At 42.3% G+C, this 21,152-nt stretch overlaps 1 protein-coding gene across 1 annotated transcript in view; it reads left to right on the forward strand.

Annotated features, from left to right (window-relative positions):
• Positions 1–21,152, forward strand: part of LOC136863284 (beta-1,3-glucan-binding protein) — a 155,963-nt gene that overhangs the window by 40,324 nt on the left and 94,487 nt on the right. Inside the window, exon 2 of the mRNA XM_067139671.2 lies at positions 1,364–1,571. Within this exon, the coding sequence (XP_066995772.1) occupies positions 1,366–1,571 (206 nt within the window). The 5' untranslated portion in view covers positions 1,364–1,365. The remainder of the gene's footprint in view (positions 1–1,363; positions 1,572–21,152) is intronic.

A 21,152-nucleotide genomic window follows, 5' to 3' on the forward strand; every position in this document is an offset into this window, starting at 1 on the left:
TGATGATGATGATGAAGACAGTCCTTCCTTGTCTCTTCATATTCACACAACACACTACACTACCAATCACCACAGAAATACGCAATAGTGATTACATCCCTCCACATAGGGTTGGCGTCAAGAAGGGCATCCGGCCGCAAAACAGGGCCAAATCCTTCCTTCTCCTTACTTCTGCCATCGTTGGTTATTCTACTTCCCAAATTAAAATGAAAAGATCAAGTCATCACATTCCGTTTCTGTTCGATACTCCACCATGTACTGTTTGTCATAGCCAACATATCCATACCCGTACTCCAGGCATCATGGCTAATTTTTCCTTTCTCTTTAAAATTAAAATTTTGAATTACCGGGCAAGTTGGCCACGTGGTTAAGAGTCGCGCAGCTGTGAGATTGCATCCGGGAGATAGTGCGTTCGAATTCCACTGTCGGCTTCCTTCCCACTCCTAGGCCTTCCCTATCCCATTGTCGCCATACGACCTATCTGTGTCGGTGCGAACTAAAGCAAAACAGCAAAAAAAAAAAAAAAAAAAAAAAAAAATTGAATTACCTCAAGGTTTCATCTGGCTTGGTACTACTGCTGTCCGGGCTCGACTGTGTTGAGGTTCTGTTAGGTATATTGATAATAAAGCTTGACTCCTTGGCTGAATTGATAACGTTGAGGCCTTTGGTTCCGAGGGTCCCGAGTTCGCTTCCCAGGCGGGTCGGGAATTTTAAATCGCGTTTGATTAATTCTTCTGGCTCGGAGACTGGGTGTTTGTTTCTGTCCTAATACTCTCCTCTTCATATCCACACAGCACACCACTCTACCAACCACCACGGAAACATACAATAGTGATTGTATCCATCCGCATAATTTTGGTGTCACTATGGGCATCCGACCGTAAAACAGGGCCAAATCCACATGTGCTACACGGTTTGCGCTCTGCTATGGGCAGGTGGGTGGGTGGGGTTGGGGTGTTGAACTATTCCGCTTTGGCTTCTTAGAACTCTCGAGGTATGCGCTTTAGGCCTCACGGTTATGGAGGTAATTAGCCAGTGTGGAAATCAGGTGACCCTCTACATTGCAGGAAAAGCTATCAAAATGAATTCGAAAAATAAATTAGGTGAGGCAGGAGATATTTTTTCACAGCTTTCAAAAACGTGTGTGGCGTTATTTTTGACATCAAAGCTCTGAGACAAAGGTTATTAGATGTTTTTCAATCATATTGCTTATTGACAGTAAGGAATGGGACACGGGAATCTTCTTAGGTGCCTTCAAAGCTTGATCGTGCTCTTAACACTATTATCTTGAATGTGGCCCTGCCAGGACCTTGGTTCGGTATATATAGCTCGCTGTTATATGTTCCGCATGTTGTGCTTTCAGTCATGCAGCATTGGGCACTGGGGCTGGTAGTGCTGCCTCTTGCCTTGACGATCTTCGTCGGTGTGGCAGACTCCGGGCGTCTCGGCGAGCACCTCATATGGAGGGACGAGTTTGACCAACTGGATCTGAAAGTTTGGAACCACTTGGTGACGGCCTGGCGTGGTGGGAACAAGGAATTCCAGTACTATCGGAACAGTCGGAAGAACAGGTAAGTCCAAGCAAGACTATACGGCCTTCACTCTCAGCCAAGCGTCTGCTCTGTCTCGTCACGCGACCCGCAACCAGGATACCAAACGGGCCCACGAGAAATACACACAAACCGTAGTATATTAATAATGCGTAATTTTAGAAACCTCTCTGTCTACGAATATCTAGTGACTTCAAGTTTGTGCTGACTGTGGTTTAGTCGTCGTACGAACAGCCCATTTAAGTTGCCCATAATGTTCTTTCTTTCCCTTACACACAACAGATGAGACTGTGGTTATCTGATCCAAGTTCTTACTGTATGCACTTATAATGTGTGATAATCTGTGTTACTGAACTGTCTATTTTGTGAAGTGTTTATATCATGTGATAAACAGAGGTATTAGGTGCTATTCCAACATTTTTTAACTGCCATTGTTGTGGTCTCTTCTTCTAAGGATTAAGGATATGTGTAGTATATATGTCGAGCGTGATAACGAATACTGATGTGTCTGCACTCAAAAGTGTATTAAATCAACTAGGAATAGCATTAGGAGTGGTGATCCAGTAGGGAAACAAAATATAATCCCAGCATTGTTCCGCTCTGAGTGTGAAAAAATTCCAGGAAGAACTTAAACTCAGAATGGCTGTCGAGATGCGACACGGGATTGAACCACTCAAATTTAGCTTTGGGGATCATTCCAAGCTCGCACGGGTATAGAGGTCGTTGATGCTTAAGCGAAGCATAGTGAGACAATTCATGTAGCAGTGATTTCATGGTATTTTTCACTCTGGAGTTATTAAAATGTTCGTAAATGTTCTTGTCTTCGATCAATGTGTTTTACAATGCGGAAAATGTTACTCCTGGAACGTTCCACTTTTCATAGAAATGTTAATGTTTCAACGTAGTGAATAAGGTCAAAACGTTGTGTGTTTATATGGGAAAAATTTGTTGTTGTTGCTGTTCAATGTAAAGTACTCGGTACTTCGTAGTCAACAATGTGTGAAATATATCCGGTCGCTATGGTGGTGTGTAGAGGTGAGTTCAGAGCTTTAGGTTATTGATAACGTTTTGATTGCAAGTAAGTAGACCTACAGTTTCACGTGGAATCTGAATCACTGAGATGTAGCTCTACATTTCGAAAGTTGAGCGTACAATACATTGAGCGAATTTCAAACTCAGCCGCATAGATAAAAAGTTCGGGACGATGTCGTAGCGCTATCCAGTCCTACAGTGCTTGTAGTGGTGATAAGTGTTGTTCAGGGGACGTGGTAGCGGAGTGACTTCGTCACTGGCTTCTCTTGCTAGTTGCTTTACGTCGCACCGACACAGATAGGTCTTATGGCGACGATGGGACAGGGAAAGGCTAGGAGTGGGAAGGAAGCGGCCGCGGCCTTAATTAAGGTACAGCCCCAGCATTTGCCTAGTGTGAAAATGGGAAACCACGGAAAACCATCTTCAGGGCTGCCGACAGTGGGGTTCGAACCTACTATCTCCCGAATACTGGATACTGGCCGCACTTAAGCGACTGCAGCTATCGAGCTCGGTCACTGGCTTCTCACCAGGCAGCCACGGTTCGAATCCTGGTCAATGCATGTGGGAATTTTGAAACCACGTCACGTCCCTCTTGTTTGGATTCTACGTAAAACGGGAGGTTTGCGGCTGTAATCATGATACCAACAGTCACGTAAAACTACAAGCTTGCTTTATTTTTAGGAAGAACAAATGGGCAACAATCCTCTCCCACAGTACTGGTCCGCGAATTTAGAAGTACCTCGGTATAGGGCTGGGAAGGCATTGGCCATAGGTGTATACTGGAACCGAGTACTTTGGCCGTGTGCTTAGGGGCGCGCAGCTGTGAGCTTGCATTCGGTAGATAGTGGGTTCAAATCTCACTGTCGTCATCCCTGAAGATTGTTTTCCATGGTTTCCCATTTTCACACCAGGCAGGTGCTGTGGCTGTACCTTAATTAAGACCACGGCCACTTCCTTCCACTCTTAACTCTTTCCCGTCCCATCGTCGCAATAAGACCTATGTGTGTCAGTGCTACGTCAAATGTACGTTTACTGGAGCTTCATAGCCATTAATTACTTTTAGAAACAGGTAATGTTACATTTTTCTTAGTGGTTTAACGTCGCAAGGATGAGAATGTTACTTAATCAGCCCTGCGTGCTTCGGTGTGTGTGGAAACTGTGCTACAATTTGTGTTTATTTTAGTCTCTGTGAAAAGATATGTATTTCCGATTACGTACCGTGGAAAGCTCCTTGGCATAGAACATTATTGTCCTCGCAAGGTAGGGCTACCTCGTGCCAGACTAGATTAATATTCTTACATTTTTGGCAAAATAAACATCGAACCCTGTACTCACTACCATTATCAAGAATTAGTTTGAAAATACATTAGATTTGGTCTTATAGCAAGGAATGCTTGTGGCTTTACGTGACTGTCGATATCGTCATTTCGTATGTCTATTGTTTTACAATTTGCTTTACGTACCACCGACACAGATACGTCTTAGGGTAACGATGGGGTAGGAAAGGGTTGTCTGTTAGGTCATCAGCCCAGAGGCTGGTTGGATCCTCAAATAGCACCACCAAGGGTTATGCGGTTATAAGGAAACCCCAAAAAACCAATGGCAGCGCCAAAATGAGGCGTACTAGGCAAGATGAGGAGTGTGGTAGTTTGCCATTGCTTTTCTCACTGGGTCAGAAAGTACTATTGCAGCACGACTGACCATATGAGCAGCACCTTTTATAACACTCAGATGCACTAGTCATGCTCTGAATGTCATTACTCAGCACTACCCATACCCCAGCAACTTCCATATTGTCACAGCCATGGATGTTGACTGGGACTTCGGTGGAAGCTACACTTTACTGTGACCGGGCGAGTTGGCCGTGCGCGTAGAGGCGCGTGGCTGTGAGCTTGCATCCGGGAGGTAGTAGGTTCGAATCCCACTATCGGCAGCCCTGAAGATGGTTTTCCGTGGTTTCCCATTTTCACACCAGGCAAATGCTGGGGCTGTACCTTAATTAAGGCCACGGCCGCTTACTTCCAACTCCTAGGCCTTTCCCATCCCATCGTCGCCATAAGACCTATCTGTGTCGGTGCGACGTAAAGCCCCTAGCAAAAAAAAAAAAAAACAACTTTACTGTGGCTTGTGCCATGAGATGGATAGTAAAGGGTTAGGAGTGGGAAGGAAGCGACCGTGGCCTTAATTAAGGTGTGACTGCTGTGAAAATGGAAAAAGCACTGAAAACCATCTTCAGGGCTGCCAACAATGGGGTTCGAACCCACTATTTCAAGCTGATGGCTACGTGACCCAGATCGCGCAGCCACTAACGTGGTGCACCGTAATCATAGCCACAGGTCCCCCTGTTTTATGTAGAATCCGAACCACAGGGACATCACTTTTCATTTCCAAAATTCCACACGCATTGGTGGCGATTCGAACAGCGCCCACCTTTGTTGGGAAGCCACTGGCGAAGTCACTCGGCTGTCACGTCCCCAATTTTTCTTAAATTTAGCGGTACATGAAACCACACAAAATTCAATCCCAGGAGATTCATTTGGTATTTTTTTTTTGTTGTTCTTTACTTCTTAGATCCCAAGCATACTAACTTATACTGACAGTTCACCTGTTATGAATAGTTTACAGCTATACATCAGGCTGATGTGAAGAGCACACTAAATCACCAATCCATGGGAGTTTACATTTTACGCTGTTGACGCTTACAAGAGAACTGTTTGCTGCTTGGGTTGGACCACAGAGATTGCAATGAAACTTGGTAGGATGATCAACCTAGCCATCAGAATATCGCTGCATACCTTGACCGACTCATTGGCTGAATGGTGAGCGTTGAGGCCTTCGGTTCATAGGGTCGCGGGTTCGATTACCTGCCGGATCCCCCACAGAAACACGCAACCGAAAAACAGGGACAAATCCACATGTGCTACACAGTTCACACCCGCAACCCTCCAGATGTGGGAAAAGCGATAATAGAAGAAGAAGAAGAAGAACATCGCTTCATGCCTGCAGTTGTTGCGAAGGCTGTCGACAGTATTACAAAGTGAGTGATTCTGAACAGAAATCCCGCAGTTTCCTCGTTTTTTATAATTACATGCACGTATGTGCAGAGTGTTCCCAAAACATGTGGGAAGTTATCGGGGGACGTATAGTATACCCCAAACAATATAAAATAATCCCTATGAACATATACCCTACGGTCGATTCGTTTAAGAGTTACAGACTTTTCACCACTGTGCGGGAAGTGTTGGTAATGGCCTTACCTGGCACATCCCATGTCAAGTAAATGCCGTCATATTGGAGTACCAGCAAGAAGTGCTTATACGTCCACCATGCGCCTGAACACGACGTCCGACAAAGGAGTAGTGTTACGAAAATATAGCCAAATTGGGCTTGGAATACTTGGGAGAAAGGAGACGAGCTGCTCGACTAAGTGGTATGTTCCAAGTTGTCAGTAGAGAGATGACGTGAAATGACATTAGTGGACGAATAAGTTTGTGTGGTGTTTTTAAAACTAGGAAAGATCACAACATGAAGATAAGTTGGAATTTAAGAGGAAAAATTGGGGCAAATATTAGTTTATAGGAAGAGGAGTTAGGGATTGGAATAATTTACCAAGGGAGGTGTTCGATAAATTTCCAAATTCTTTCCAATTATTTAAGAAAGGACTAGGTAAAAACAGATAGGGAATTTACCACATGGGCGACTGCTTTAATGCAGATCAGTGGTGACTGATTACACCTCATTGATTGTTGAACACGTTCGAACACTACAGGCACTGCACGTATTCGATTGTTCCACAAGCTAGCGAAGTTAACGGTATGTCTGATTCCAAACTTTAACCTAAATACGAACTGTCCCCCACTCCTCGCTCCAGCTTATAACTAAAATAGGCTCAGTTCGTAAACGATCGACCGTAGGGCGCATGTTTTTAAAGACTTTGTGTTTTTTTGTGGTATACGGTATTGTCCACTCCCGATTACTTTCCACATGTTTATTTGGGAACACCCTGCCTGTATAGCCTATATATGAATTATTATAATTATAAAATTCAAAGCTATATTAACAGCAGTCTAATGATAGCATTTATTCTTATTATTATTGATCACGAACAGTCGTATCAGCACACTACTTTATTATATAACCGGTTTTCGGACTCTAAAGTCCATCATCAGTGTTAAAACTATTTACAACATTTAAATCCACATGCGTGTGTCGTCAAAATGAATTTTAAAATTGAGTTGAAATGGAGCCCCGTTGAGATCAACTGTAAGATAAAGAAAAATAAAGAACAAGTGTGAGAGTGTAAACATACATAATACATATCAACCATTGTATGTTGTATGTATGTTGGGTATTCAGCCCGAAGGCTCGTTTGATCCTCTGCAGCTCCACCAACAGCTGTCATAAATAGCCTAGGCGTCACTGAAGAGGCGTACTAGGGAAATGAGGATTGAGGTAGTTTCCCGTTGTTCCTCATCGAGCCAGCCGTTGCTGTTACATATCACTCTACCAAGCCCATTGAAATGCATGCACCAACCGACCCTATGAGCGATATTTTCACACCATTCGTAACAGGGACTGGCTGCATAAGCAATGGTATTACTAGCATCACTCATACCTCAGTCACTTTCATATTGTCAAAGCCAAGGATGAGACTGAGACAGGTCAATGAAAGTAACAAATTTGATGTAGCCCATACCAGAAGACATAGTGCACTGTAAACACTACACCTCGCCAGCAAAGGCATATATCAACCTTACAATGTTGTTATGTAAGGTGCGACATGCCATAGGAAAGGCTGGCTGGTCCTGGTGCTAAGGCTGTTGGTCGAGTACTGAATAGTTTTAACACTAATGATGGACCTTAGAGTTCGAAAACCGGTTATGAAATATAATAGTGTGCTGATATGACTGCTTGTGATCAATAATAACTGTATGTAGATGACAAATATTTCGTATTACATAATATTTTTATTTTATTTTTTACAATTCGCTTTACGTCACACCGACGCAAATACTGTAGGTCTTATGGCAACGATGGGATAAAAAAGGACTAGGAGTGGAAGGAAGTGGCCGTGGCATTAATTAAGGTACAGTCCCAGCATTTTCTTGGTGTGAATGAGGGAAACCACGGAAAACCATCTTAAGGGCTGCCGACAGTGGGGTTCGAACCTACTATCTCCCGAATGCAAGCTCACAGCTGCGCACCCCTAACCGTACGGCTAACTCGGTCCGTACATACTATTTTAGCTTCCAATATAAACTATACAGATTAAAATCCTAGTATTTCATTCATGTACCTGTACTGTACGTGTTACTATAACCAGCTTATAGAGAGTTAAATTCTGTTCGTGTTGTCAACATCTCATTTTCTGTATCAAGTGTTTTACGTAACTTTAAAACAAAACTATCGGTGTATTTCTACAGTGCACTTGCAAGGTCATTCTACGTCGTCATCAACTAACTGCTCCGAGCCGCCCAGCTATTATTCATCAAATAATTGTAACAATACCATTGATTTTAAGTCAAAATGATTATTACAATTAAATTAAATATATGTTCATTTGCCCAAGTTTCAGTGATACCTGTCTAGCCCAGCTCAGATATTTCCCTCATTGTTCCAGTGTATGAGATCTGCATGACGATTTGTCTTCCCATAATGCATACATCTTAAACTGGGGTTAGAAGTGAGACAGTTTTCTTGGAGCTTGAAACGAAGTATTTTCTTATCATTTTCCACAAATACTCATTTATACTCATAACCGTCTTTTTGTGTTGAATGGTTCAACTCCGCCATTCCATCTTCCCCAAAGTGCGTCCGCATGGCTATGGAGACAGGTGATCTAAACGATACGTCGTTTCTTTCTGACTATAATGTGTGGTTGTTTCTTTAACTGGCTTCGTTTAGTTAATTATTGCTAAGCAGGCTTGCTTGGCGCATATCCATCAAGCCATTCCTTGGCATTGAAGTTTCATGCTCATGGTCATAACAAGTTCAATGCTTAATACATTTTGTTGTGTTCAGCGCTCAGACGTTGCGGCCCGGAAATTAAAGGCGAGTTTTTCAAGGCTTAGCATATAAATAAGTATCTGAACTAAAAAAAGAAAAAACTAAGGTTCACTCAGAAACCAGTGCAGTGTGAGGACCACATGAAATGACCACATGTTGCTTTACTTCCTATTTGTGGGCATGAGGCATTGTGGTCATCAGATGATCACCCTGAACTTACTATGTGTTTTATACGAATGCTTATCTCTCTTAAAGCGTAGATACTTTTTTGGTGAGTCATAGTGTTAGCTCTCCCGGTGTAGAAAGCCAAGAATAACTGCCGAGAGAACCACACTACACCTCGTAATATGCAAGATTTTGGGCTGAGCAGCGGTCGCTTGGTAGGCCAAGGACCTTCGAGACTGTTGTGTCATGGCATTTGGTATGGTTTGGCTCATAGTGTTTGCTATGCACTATGATGCCAGCCCCGCGGTCTAAGGATAGCGAGCTTGCCTATTACCCATAGGCCCCGGGTTCACTTCACAACCAGATTAGGAATTTTTTTCTATATCTGAGACTGGTTTGAGGTCAACTCAGCCTACGTGAGAACAACTGAAAATTATCTGGCGGCGATATAGTGAAATGAAATGGCGTATGACTTTTAATAATAATAATAATAATAATAATAATAATAATAATAATAATAATAATAATAATAATAATAATAATAATAATAATGTTATTTGTTTTACGTCCCACTAACTACTTTTTAAGGTCTTCGGAGACGCCGAGGTGCCGGAATTTAGTCCCGCAGGAGTTCTTTTACGTGCCAGTAAATCTACCGACACGGAGCTGTCGTATTTGAGCACCTTCAAATACCACCGGACTGAGCCAGGATCGAACCTGCCAAGTTGGGGTTAGAAGGCCAGTGCTTTAACCGTCTGACCCACTCAGCCCGGCCGTATGACTTTTAGTGCCGGGAGTGTCCGAAGTCATGTTCGGCTCGCCATGTGCAGGTCTTTCAATTTGACTCTCGTAGGCGACCTGCGCGTCGTGATGAGGACGACACATACACCCAGCCCCAGTGCCAGCGAAATTAACCAATTATGGTTAAAATTTTCGACCCTGCGGGAATCGAACCCGGGACCCCTGTGACCAAAGGCCAACACACTAACCATTTAGCCATGGAGTGGTCTTAGTATTCAACCTTATTGGCTGGCGTACCCCCAACATCGAATTGATTTACCTTCGTACCACCGAACTACGAGTATATTGCGATTATACCAGAAATAGCAAATGATTGTTGCTGGACGCCAAATAATATTACCTATAATCATCATCATCCGCAGCTTATCCCGCTTGCTTAGGATCTCTACATGTACTGAGGCATGAAAGAGTTGTGGCCGGGGATTTAAGGTCGCTTGCCCTTCCTGACACTACGGGATTTTCAACTGAAAGTTCCACCCCAGCAACACCGGGATTCAAACCACGGTCGCCGGAATGATACGCAAGCAGCTAAGCCGCTACACCAATCTGTTCCCCAATAATAACAATATAAATGATGATAAACGGGGTTAACCCATTTATGCCCAAGAAATTCTTTTTCGAATTTTATGCTTTTGACTACTGGAATCAGTTTATTTATGTCCAAAAACGCCCCGAAAATAGTTTTTAAAATGTTTGTTGTTGTTGTTGTTTAAAAATTATAGCATGGGTCGTGAACGACCCACTGGGCATGGACCACAGGGGCATATCTCCAACATGGGCTTTGGCTATTTTCATGTTTGGGTTCATCATGGCATATTTTTAATGATAAAAGAACAATAACTGGTGTATTTTATGACTCATTATTATTGAAAAATGAAAATGTCATATCTAGTACAGAGGTAAGTACTGATGTAAGTATTATAAAGCACACAGAAAATGCTAATAAGAAGTCGCTCTTCACTAAATGCCATAAGAAGGAATCTTTACTAAGAATGTAAAGTGTCTAAATTTAACATTAACATTTAACATTAAGAATATAAAAAAGACTATAAGTCGAATTTCCTAGTCAGTCTTACACATTCCTTTGAATACTCAGTGCTGTAATGGCACAGAGGCTTTGGCATCATTACTATAAAACATTTTGTCTTGCATAAAAAAGTCAAAATTACTAAAACTACGAAGCTAAAAATACGTTCTCATTTACACAGCGCACTTTACTTCTTGTGGAATTCTCCAAAACAATAATGGTGTAAGGCAACAGCACATCTTTGGCATGCTCGGAAAGTTTTACTTTTGCAGACGCGACAACGTTGCCGGGGCTGATTGTCCACCAGGAAATGACCACCGTGGCTTTCCCGCATGGCTTCAGTCACTGGTGCACTCGTGTTAACATTGCGAGGAGAGGTTTCATACTTCCCTAACAAGCTGGTCACAATGAATCGTTGGAACGCCAGAGCGTCAAGCTTCATGCCGTGAGATCTCGACAAAATCCAGGCATTGGTCATCACAACGTCTAGAAGCCAGAGCAAAATTGGCATATACCATTCTTTGCCTCTTATGTTGATACGGAAAGTAGATGCATTGTTGTCCGTTTGATCTACTCCTCCCATGTTCTTGTTGTACTTAAAAACAAAATGTAGCTGAGGTATCTTCACAGGTTTTATCTGCGCGAATGAGTATTGCCCACCATCTTCAACAGGTTCTACGCCATGCTCGTTTGGCAGGATGTTCACAACGTTGTTGTCTTTCCATGTCATAGCCACTATTTGGTCTTCCTTGTCAACTGCACTTTCAAAGTATCCCCTTTCTTTTTTATTCATCGTCTTCTTGTTCGGGGCTATGGGCAGCTCTCCATCCGGTTAGCCCGAACCGTGCGAATGCATCGAATTCCTCGCTTTTTTTTAACTCCGACAACAACTTTGGGCAAGTAAAAAATTTATCGCAGTAAAAAGAGAAGCATACACTTAGATAAAACATCACAGAATTTAAGAAAAACGCTTTCCCTTAAGCCAACATCTTTAGAGCGTTTTTCGTTAGCTTTTCCACCTTGATAAGTAGTCTTGTGCTACAGTCCCTCATTTTGTCTGGATTGCAGCAATCATCTTCGTCGCCCGAATCGGCGTCTGATATAGGACCCGCATCATCCGGTGTAGTGATGAGAACATTCACTAATGTTCCAGGAATATCGCTGGCAGTCAATACCTTAAGCTCTGACAGAATTTCAGCAGTAGTTAATTTTTTTTTCGCCTGAAAAAGACGAAATAAATATTTAAAACACTGTAATTTGCTAATTGAATAAACGACTTAAATGTACTCCGAATGGTTGATATTGTTTCAAAAACACTAATTTAGAACATTTTCCGCCAATCTCTTGTGTTGTAACCATCTAAATGCAAAAATACGCTAAAGTACTATTGTTCTGTGGTTTGTGCCCAGCGGGTCGTTTGCGACCCACACTATGTTATTCGAGGTGTATTGTAAGAACCAATTGACATAATGAAATAGTAAAGGCATCTAAAGATGCGTCAGATATCCCCAAACAACATTAACACACTGAACACCACATTTTAAAACTTTTAACCACTCTACTTACCAATAACGGCGAGAGCGCGATGCAGGTTCCACTATGACTCAACTAGCTACCGCGCAGCATCTGCGTTGTGGCGGGAAAGCTGCTCCAACCAAGACACGGCAGTGCGGGCAATCTTACTAGACCCTACACAAATTGAATGCGCTACCAACGCGAAACAACAAAAAATACGCTCGGCAGAATTTTTTCTTTCGGGTGGGTCGCAGACGACCAGCTGGGCATAAATGGGTTAAAAGTCAGGTTGTGAGTTTCACAAATAGGAAAAGTACTCTCAGTTTTAATTACTGCATTGATGGGGTGAAAGTTCCTTCTGGGGATCATTGTAAGTACCTAGGTTTTAATATAAGGAAAGATCTGCATTGGGGTGATCACATAAATATGATTGCAAATAAAGGGTACAGATCTCTGCTCATGGTTATGAGGGTGTTTCGGGGTTGTAGTAAGGATGTAAAGGAGAGGGCATGTAAGTCTCTGATAAGACCCCAACTAGAGTATGGTTCCAGAGTATGGGACCCTCACCAGCATTACTTGATTCAAGAAGTGGAAACAATCCAAATTAAAGCAGCTCGATTTGTTCTGGGTGATTTCCGACAAAAGAGTAGCGTTACAAAAATGTTTCAAAGTTTGGGCTGGGAAGATTTGGGAAAAAGAAGACGAGCTGCTCGACTAAGTGGTACGTTCCGAGCTGTCAGCGAAGAGATGCCGTGGAATGTCATTAGTAGACGAATAAATTTGAGTGGCGTCTTTAAAAGTAGGAATGATCACAATATGAAGATAACGTTGGAATTCAAGAGGACAAATTGGGGCAAATATTCGTTTATAGGAAGGGGAGTTAGGGTTTGAAATAACTTACCAAGGGAGATGTTCAATAAATTTCCAATTTCATTGAAATAATTTAAGAAAAGGCTAGGAAAACAACAGGTAGGGAATCTCCCACCTGGGCGACTGCCCTAAATGTAGATCAGTATTGACAGATTGCCTGGAAAAAAGGTAAAATGCTTTCAAGGTTGGCGGTGGAGGCGAGCTGCATGTACCTTTTTAACAACATACCAGCACTCCTGCCAATCTTAAATTTCTGGCAGTACAGGAAATCGAATCCAAGCCTCCGTGGGTTGCAGCTAATAGTGAACCGTTACGCTACGGAAGTGAAATAGCCTCAACTTTTTTGAACTGCAAAGGATGCCCTGTAAGATGTCTCGTGACGACGAGGAATCTCGCTGACAAGGGGACTGTTCGAGTTGGATAGGACAGATTTCGAAGAAAGTTGTCTGAATGAACAATTAAGCATATCCTCATTTTAAGGGTGACATTCATTTTGCCGTAAAATCAACGGTAGTGTCATAATTTATTGCTAAAGTATAGCTCGACGCTTGGAGCAGTTAGCTGAAAGCAACACTGATGTCTTAACTGAATGTCCTACCAAATTTGATGGCAAGTGATGCCTTCGATAGGCCCTGTTTCATTAAAAACTGCTTGGTCTCAGTTCAATATTTTACTTGCGAACGATGAAATACGTGGAGAAAGTAGGTCTATTGTATTCGTGAAAATATCAGACATGGCTTTTGTCGTATCTTGACCGCTACCAACACCGAAAAAGCGAGTTTCGCGACATAACTAGGTTTAGGTTGCCGTATGGCGGGGGTTCCTTTCGAGGCATTTGAGCCGCAAGACCTTATCTAAACTGGCATTACATTGCCTGACTCGTTTGAATCTGGATGAAAACTGCGAGTTTGAGAGTTGTTTCCTATCCTAATTTTTCTTTTTGCTACTGGTTTAACGTCGCATTAACATCTCGAATGTTTTCGGTGACGTAAGGACGGGGAAATGATAGGATTGAGAAGGAAACGACCGTGGTCTTAATTACGTTACAGTCCTAGCATTTGCCTGGTATGAAAATGGAAACCACAGAAAACCATCTTCGGGGCTGCCGATTGCGGGATTCGAACCCACCATCTCACAACTACGTGACCCTAACTACGCGGCCAACTTCTCGGTCTTATTATAACTGTCCTAATTACCTTTACTACGGCCTTTTATGATTGGACGGCAGTTTTCCTACACCCTGTGTTCAGTGCCGGCTCCTGAAATATCGTACAGGAGGGTCAAATTATGGTTTAAATACAGAGATGGATAATATAAGTCTAAAATACTCACACATATATTTACACACGCAAGCATAAACAATAAAAGACTATGTCAAAACACACCTAGGTTTTCCTCATTATTTCTTATGTCAGATCCACACTTCTTTCTTTAGCTGTAGCAAATTTCTCGATCATACCACGCGCATTTTTACCCCTCTGTTGCCTTTGTACTTCTAAGGAATGTCTTTATTCCGTCTCACGTATAGACACACCTTTCCCTTCTCACAGTAAGTTTTAGCCATTGGTATGATTATACCATTATTTTCAACAATAGCACATTCGGAAATACAAGTCAGTGAAGTGTGCAGCTTTCTTTTTTTCAGAGATCTACCTTGCTACCATGCTCAGTCACAGTTTGCTTGTGATCGAGGCTTTGTCATTACAGCAGGCCTCTTTCCGAAGAAACATAGCCAGCGGCAACGTTTGGAGACTACGTACTTAAAACGTTAGCTCTACGGTCACATGGGGGTTGTGACCGGGAGCTGATATATACGATTTTACGCTCTGTCCTGAAGCCAGATTTTTCAGTTCAGAAGTAATAGTCACCTTCCATATGAGCTTAAGTCCTGTGTTCTACTCTGTATATTGTATTGAGAATTAAAAATTAAAATATTCATGTTTATTGGGGGGGGGGGGGGGGGGAGTGACTCTGTGACCTTATGTGCCAGCCGCCATTGCCTGTACATCTCAAAAGTATCCTTAATACATGCCGCACCCAGTTCTCGTGAGGAGTTCACTAGAGAAGGATGTGGGAATCTCTACAAAGACCTTGTCAGCCACAAGCCGAGTTATTGCTTGACCTTGGTATCAGTACAGAGAAATGTAACGGCCAAATGGTGAAGTAACATCCTTTAGCCAGTTAGAGACGGATTTACCCTATAACGGTTGTGGTTTCCCTCCTACCAGCAAACACATACTGAATGGCAACTGAAGTACTCGAGACTTTCTCCTTGATCATTTCTGATCTTGCAATTATTATCTCCTCATTGCGGGTACTCATTGACATTCTTCTCACCGATTCGTATAAGTAATCTTTAGTTCATATCTGTTTCCTCAGATAACCAGCGTGAACACAGCTCTTATTTCCTTACACCACCAATGGTTCAATGGTTGTAGATCAGAGAAAGAACTTCCTCCTTGCGTTCCTCTTGTTTCTCACACCGTACTACTATTTTCTCAGAATCTAAGTACAGTCAATTGTCCATACTTGGTACAGTTTTCGAATTCATAGCTAAATACCAGCTTTGAAAAAATAGAATTGAATAATAATATATATGTTCATATACTGAACTCCATCAGCACTATTTGCAACATTAACTAAGAATTATCCCTCTCTCAATTTGTTTCTAATAAAAAAGAAATTACCCTTGATCCAATTATGATACATCCTCCTTAACTTAGGACACTGTTTGTTTTAACTTATAGACCATTTTCGGGTGGCTATTACCCAGCGCTGCAGTCCGAAAATTCTCCCAGGGTATACTCTAAGACAGGGCATGACAAATCTCGGATGCAAGACCATCCTTTAAAATTAAGTGGGTTACACCTAGTTACAACAAACTTCCCTCAAGTTGGCATAAATCAGGCATATAGAAGACATGTTATGACGACGAAGAAGAAATCCATATTTGAATGCACTAGTTTGAAAATATTAATTTGCTTACACAGTCGTTTTCTACTGGACCTACTTCCAATTATTTATTAGAAAACAATCCAAGATGCATCTTTTCATCTGCGATCATACATTTCACTGGAACAAACTCTTTGTTAGCCGGCCACGTGGTTTAGGGGTAGCGTGCCTGCCTCTTACCCAGAGGCCCCGGGTTCGATTTCCGACCAGGACAGCGATTTTCTTACCTAGATCCGAGGGCTGGTTCGAGGTCCACTCAGCCTACGTGATTACAATTGAGGAGCTATCTGACGGTGAGATGGCGGTCCCGGTCTAGAAATCCAAGAATAATAACGGCCGAGAGGATTCGTCCTGCTCACCACACGACACCTCATAATCTTCAGGCCTTCAGGCCATGGCCCTTCGGGGCTGTTGCGCCATGGAAAAAAAAACTATTTCTTGAACTTGTGTATGTTGTAGTATATTAGTTTTGCAGCCACGTCTTCATATATTTCTCAGGCTTAAATCAGTCAACTGGTGAGGCATTCGAATGTATGAACATAAGGCTGGAGACGTAAGCAACGAACAGCGGTGAACTTAAGCGATGGCTGATAATGTTATTAATCAAGCTGAACCTTCGATGTTCACTGACACAATGGCGAAATTAAAAAAGAAAAGAAGCCAAAGCAGAAGGTATACGCAAGAAATCAGAAGGCATTCTCTAATGGCCAGAGAGCATACGGCGTATACCTGTGTATAGCCTCGGCTACAGCCCTGGTATTAGCTAACTTGGGACATTAGAGAATACACAGTTGTTTACATACACAATGTTACACAACAAAATAACCTTTATTCACTTTCGTTTGTTTATGTTTAATAACAGTGTCAGCTAGGAGTGAAAACTATAAAGAAACATTTGAAATATTTATTTTACAAAACAAAAGTGTTTCTACTGCTAATTTCAGACACTGGTTTTAGGATTCATTTAATTCTTTCTAATGGCAGGGAAAAAGAAAACTTCTCGCGACCCCATGCAGTTCCGCATGAAACTAATTTTGCAGAAGGAACTATCATAGTTTTTGCTTATTACTCTTCCTATAGACGTTTTTGTGTTCCTGTTTTTCGTATGGTCATAAACATATTCATTTATTTCAACATGGGTTGGTGGCTGGTCACCACTTTTTCCTCTGCTAGTGGCTTAAAGTCGCATTAAGACATCGAAGGTTTTTGGCGACGCAAGAATTTTTTTTTTATTTTTTTATTTTTACAAGTTGCTTTACGTCGCACCGACACAGATAGTTTTATGGCGACGATGGGACAGGAGAGGGATAGGAGTGAGAGGGAAGCGGCCGTGGCCTTAATTAAGGTACAGCACCAGCATTTGCCTGGTGTGAAAATGGTAAACCACGGAGAACCATCTTCAGGCTTCCGCCATTGAGGTTCGAAGCCGCTATCTCCCGAATACTGGATACTGGCCGCACTTATGCGACTGCAGCTATCGAGCTCGGTCACCTTGCTATTAGAGCAGGGTCATCTTCAGTCTGAAAAACTTGGGGTAGGCGCTGCAGCACTTAATTGAGTGGGTAGATTCTACTCTTTTGGAAATCTACTTTCAAACTTTCATCTACAAGGTCCCCTAGTTAATCCAGGGTCTTCTTCAACAGCCTAGGGAACTGAATTTTCCATACAGCTCCCTTGTGCTTCATCTTCCAGTGGCAACTGTTTTCGCAATACTACTTTAAGATAGCAAACAGTGTATTATTAGGTGGCAATATTATAAATTGAATATTATTCCCTATACACTGTCGTAGAATCTTAACAGAAATGTGGCTGGCATGGTTGTCACCAACAACAGTCGCTTTGTGGCAAACACCAATTTTTTTTCAGGCATGGCAAAGCTATTGTTTCAAACCATTCTTCAAATATTTTCCCCTCAAGCCAACCAGATTTTCATTGGTCATGTTTTATTCCAGCTGGTCCAGGTGTTGTATTAGTTATCAGCCTTGTAAAGGAAGCACCACTCGATGTACCGGCAATTATCATTGAGAAGTTCGATTTTGAGAAGTCGATAATTTTCTGGGTATTTACGACTTCTGTAGACAATTACCTTGTATTTTTTGAGTTATTCTTCATCCCATTCTAAATACTGGAGCAATATCCAGCGAAATAATTTGGCAGGCCTGCTTGTTAATAGAAGAAGAAAAACAGCTATCTGAATGCATAGGTCTAGTCAGGGGCATAGCCAAAGGGGGATTACTGGGGGGGGGGGGGTGTTAGAACCCCCACCATGGAACTTATACAAAAAGAAAATAAACAGAAACTAACAATAAATAATAAACATTCAGAGACATAAACAACATGTCTGTTGAACCTATTTTCTAAGAAGCCTGGAAAGTTGGATTTTAGATTGTAAACTGAACATACCATTTGCTGTAAAACAGTTGACCTTGATCGAATTGTTCCTGATCTGTATTTTAATACAAGAGTTTTTTAGTGTATTGCAATCTGAATATCAACATAATACACTTGTATCAGTGTCCTTATAATGATAAGTCTTGCATGCGCGCACCACACACGCACAAGCACCTTCATTGTGTTCTATAATCATTTTATAGTCCGGCTGCATGGCTAAACGGTAGACAATATGGTCCAGAGGGTCTCAGGTTCGATTCCCGGCCAGATCGGGGATTTTAACCTTCATTGGTTAATTCCAATGCCTCAGGGGTTGGGTGTGTGTTTGCCGTCTTCAACATTAGAATTCATCACAGGTAGGGCCGTATCCTCACAGAGGGTCAGGTCGCCTACACGGCGTCAACTCGGAAGACCTGCACCAAGTTCACACACCATTATTATTTATAATTTTGAACTATACCCCCCCCCCCCACTAGCTATGCTACTGGGTCTAGTGAGGATTGCCATTTACAGCTTCTGACGTGAGATACATCACAAAAAATGTTTGTAGATAGAAGGGTGTCGCTGAACCACGCTTCAGGAATAACTTGCCAGGTAAGAAATGAATGAAAGTGTTTTTAAACAGACAAAGTTTGAAACTGAAAATTTGCGTGAGCCAGAATGTCAACAGAGCCAGGGCAGCTATGTCTCCGGAAATGAAATAATCATATTTTGGAGACCTGTCAGATACTCTGTGGGATGCTCCGCGAGAAACTCTCGCTAATTACGATAATGTTACCCTTCCTTTGAACTCATGATTTAGGAACGCCAAATTTCTTCTCGGCATTGCTCTATGGCATCCCTTTCTAAACAACCTCAGCCACATGATTAAGATTTTTATCATCAAAACAACGATAACTCCTCTCTGTCTGACTCATTTTTTATTAAAATCCAATAAGACAGAGTGAGTTGGCCCTTCCATACGTGAAAGGTATTTGGAAGTACAATCAGGCACACTACACATTCAGTTTCCAAAGAACGAACTGAAATGTAAACTCATGTTCTCGTCCCGAGAGATAATGGAGATAATCTGCATGTACCTGTCTTTGTTTTAATACATACCAGCCCTCCTGCCAGTCTTACATTTCTGGCAGTGCCGGGAATCGAACTCTGGCGTTGAGAACGGCCGCAGATATCGCTAACCGTTAAACTACGAAGATTGGCTTCAAAATGAATTGATTGTTAATAGGTGATTTGCATTCTCCCAAAATATTTAATTTTTATAACTCTGCTGTTTTGAAAAAGTGCGGACCGGGCGAGTTGGCCGTGCGGTTAGAGGCGCTCGGCTGTGTGTTTACATCCGGGAGATAGTGGATTCGAATCCCACTGTCGGCATCCCTGAAGATGGTTTTCCGTGGTTTCCCATTTTCACACCAGGCAAATGCTGGGGCTGCACCTTAATTAAGGACACTGCCGCTTCCTTCCAACTCCTAGCCCTTTTCTATCCCATCGTCGCCTTAAGACATATCTGTGTCGGTGCGACCTAATGCAACTAGCAAATAAAAAGCGCGGTTTATTTTCGAAGTTAGATTTTATTACATCTCAAATGAAAAGTAACAGACCCTCTTGAAATTCATCACAATCTATATTATGTAGAGGAATTCATTTTAATAATATCCATGCAAATTTTCAGTATATACTGCTAATATTTTCTTTATTACCCACGAAACGATAGTAAACTAGTAGACTACGGATAGCAGATCTGCTCTTTGTAACTTCCAGTAATGAGTTCTATTCATCTCAATATAATTTTAAGGACGGACTAGGATATCAGCTTTAATAACTGTTAACCTTATTGTGTGTTAGTTGAAACTAATTCTTCTCTGTTCACCGCGCGAGTTGGCCGTGCGGTTAGGAGCGCGCATCTGTGAGCTCGCATCCGGGAGATAATGGGTTCGAACCCCACTGTCGGCAACCCTGAAGATGGTTTTCTGTGGTTTCCCATTTTCACACCAGGCAAATGCTGGGGCTGTACCTTAATTAAGGCCACGGCCGCTTCCTTCCCATTCCTAGGCCTTTCCTGTCTCATCGTCGCCATAAGACCTATGTGTGTCGGTGCGACGTAAAGCCACTAGCAAAAAAGAAAAGCCTTCTCTCAGTAAGGAAGGGACTGTGACGAAGGAGGGCGGAGAAGATGGTTTATAATCCCACCCTTAACCATTCTAGAAATGGTTCTCCATGGTTTCTAACTTGTAACTAACTTCTTTCCCGCCCGGCTTCGTCCCTAATTGCTTAGCATGCTAACCTTTGGTCCAAGGGATCCCGGTTTCGTTCTTGGCCGGATTCGGGATTTTAATCTTCATTGGTTATTTTCTCTGGCTAGAGAACTGGGTGTTTGTGCCGTCTCCAATATTCATAATTTACAATTTATAATTTATAATTCCTACCCAATACTAACCCCATAAATAACAAAATACACACAATTCTGTGTGACACAGTTTTTTGTGTGAAAATGGGAAACCACGGAAAACCATTTTCAGGGCTGCCGACAGTAGGGTTCGAACCCACTATCTCCCGAATACTGGATACTGGCCGCACTTAAGCGAGTGCAGCTATTGAGCTCGGTACACAGTTTATCAGACAAAATATCCTTTTTTTCAATTTGCTTTACGTCGCATCAACACAGATATGTCTTATGGGGACAATGGGATAGGAAAGGGGTAGGAGTCGGAAGGAAGCGGCTATGGCCTTAATTACGGTACGGCCTGGTGTGAAAATGGGAAACCACTAAAAACCATCTTCAGGACTGCCACAGCGGAATTCGAACCCACTAACTCCCGGATGCAAGCTCACAGCTGCGCACC

Source organism: Anabrus simplex, chromosome 2 (genome assembly GCF_040414725.1).
Source record: "Anabrus simplex isolate iqAnaSimp1 chromosome 2, ASM4041472v1, whole genome shotgun sequence".
NCBI lineage: Eukaryota > Metazoa > Arthropoda > Insecta > Orthoptera > Tettigoniidae > Anabrus > Anabrus simplex.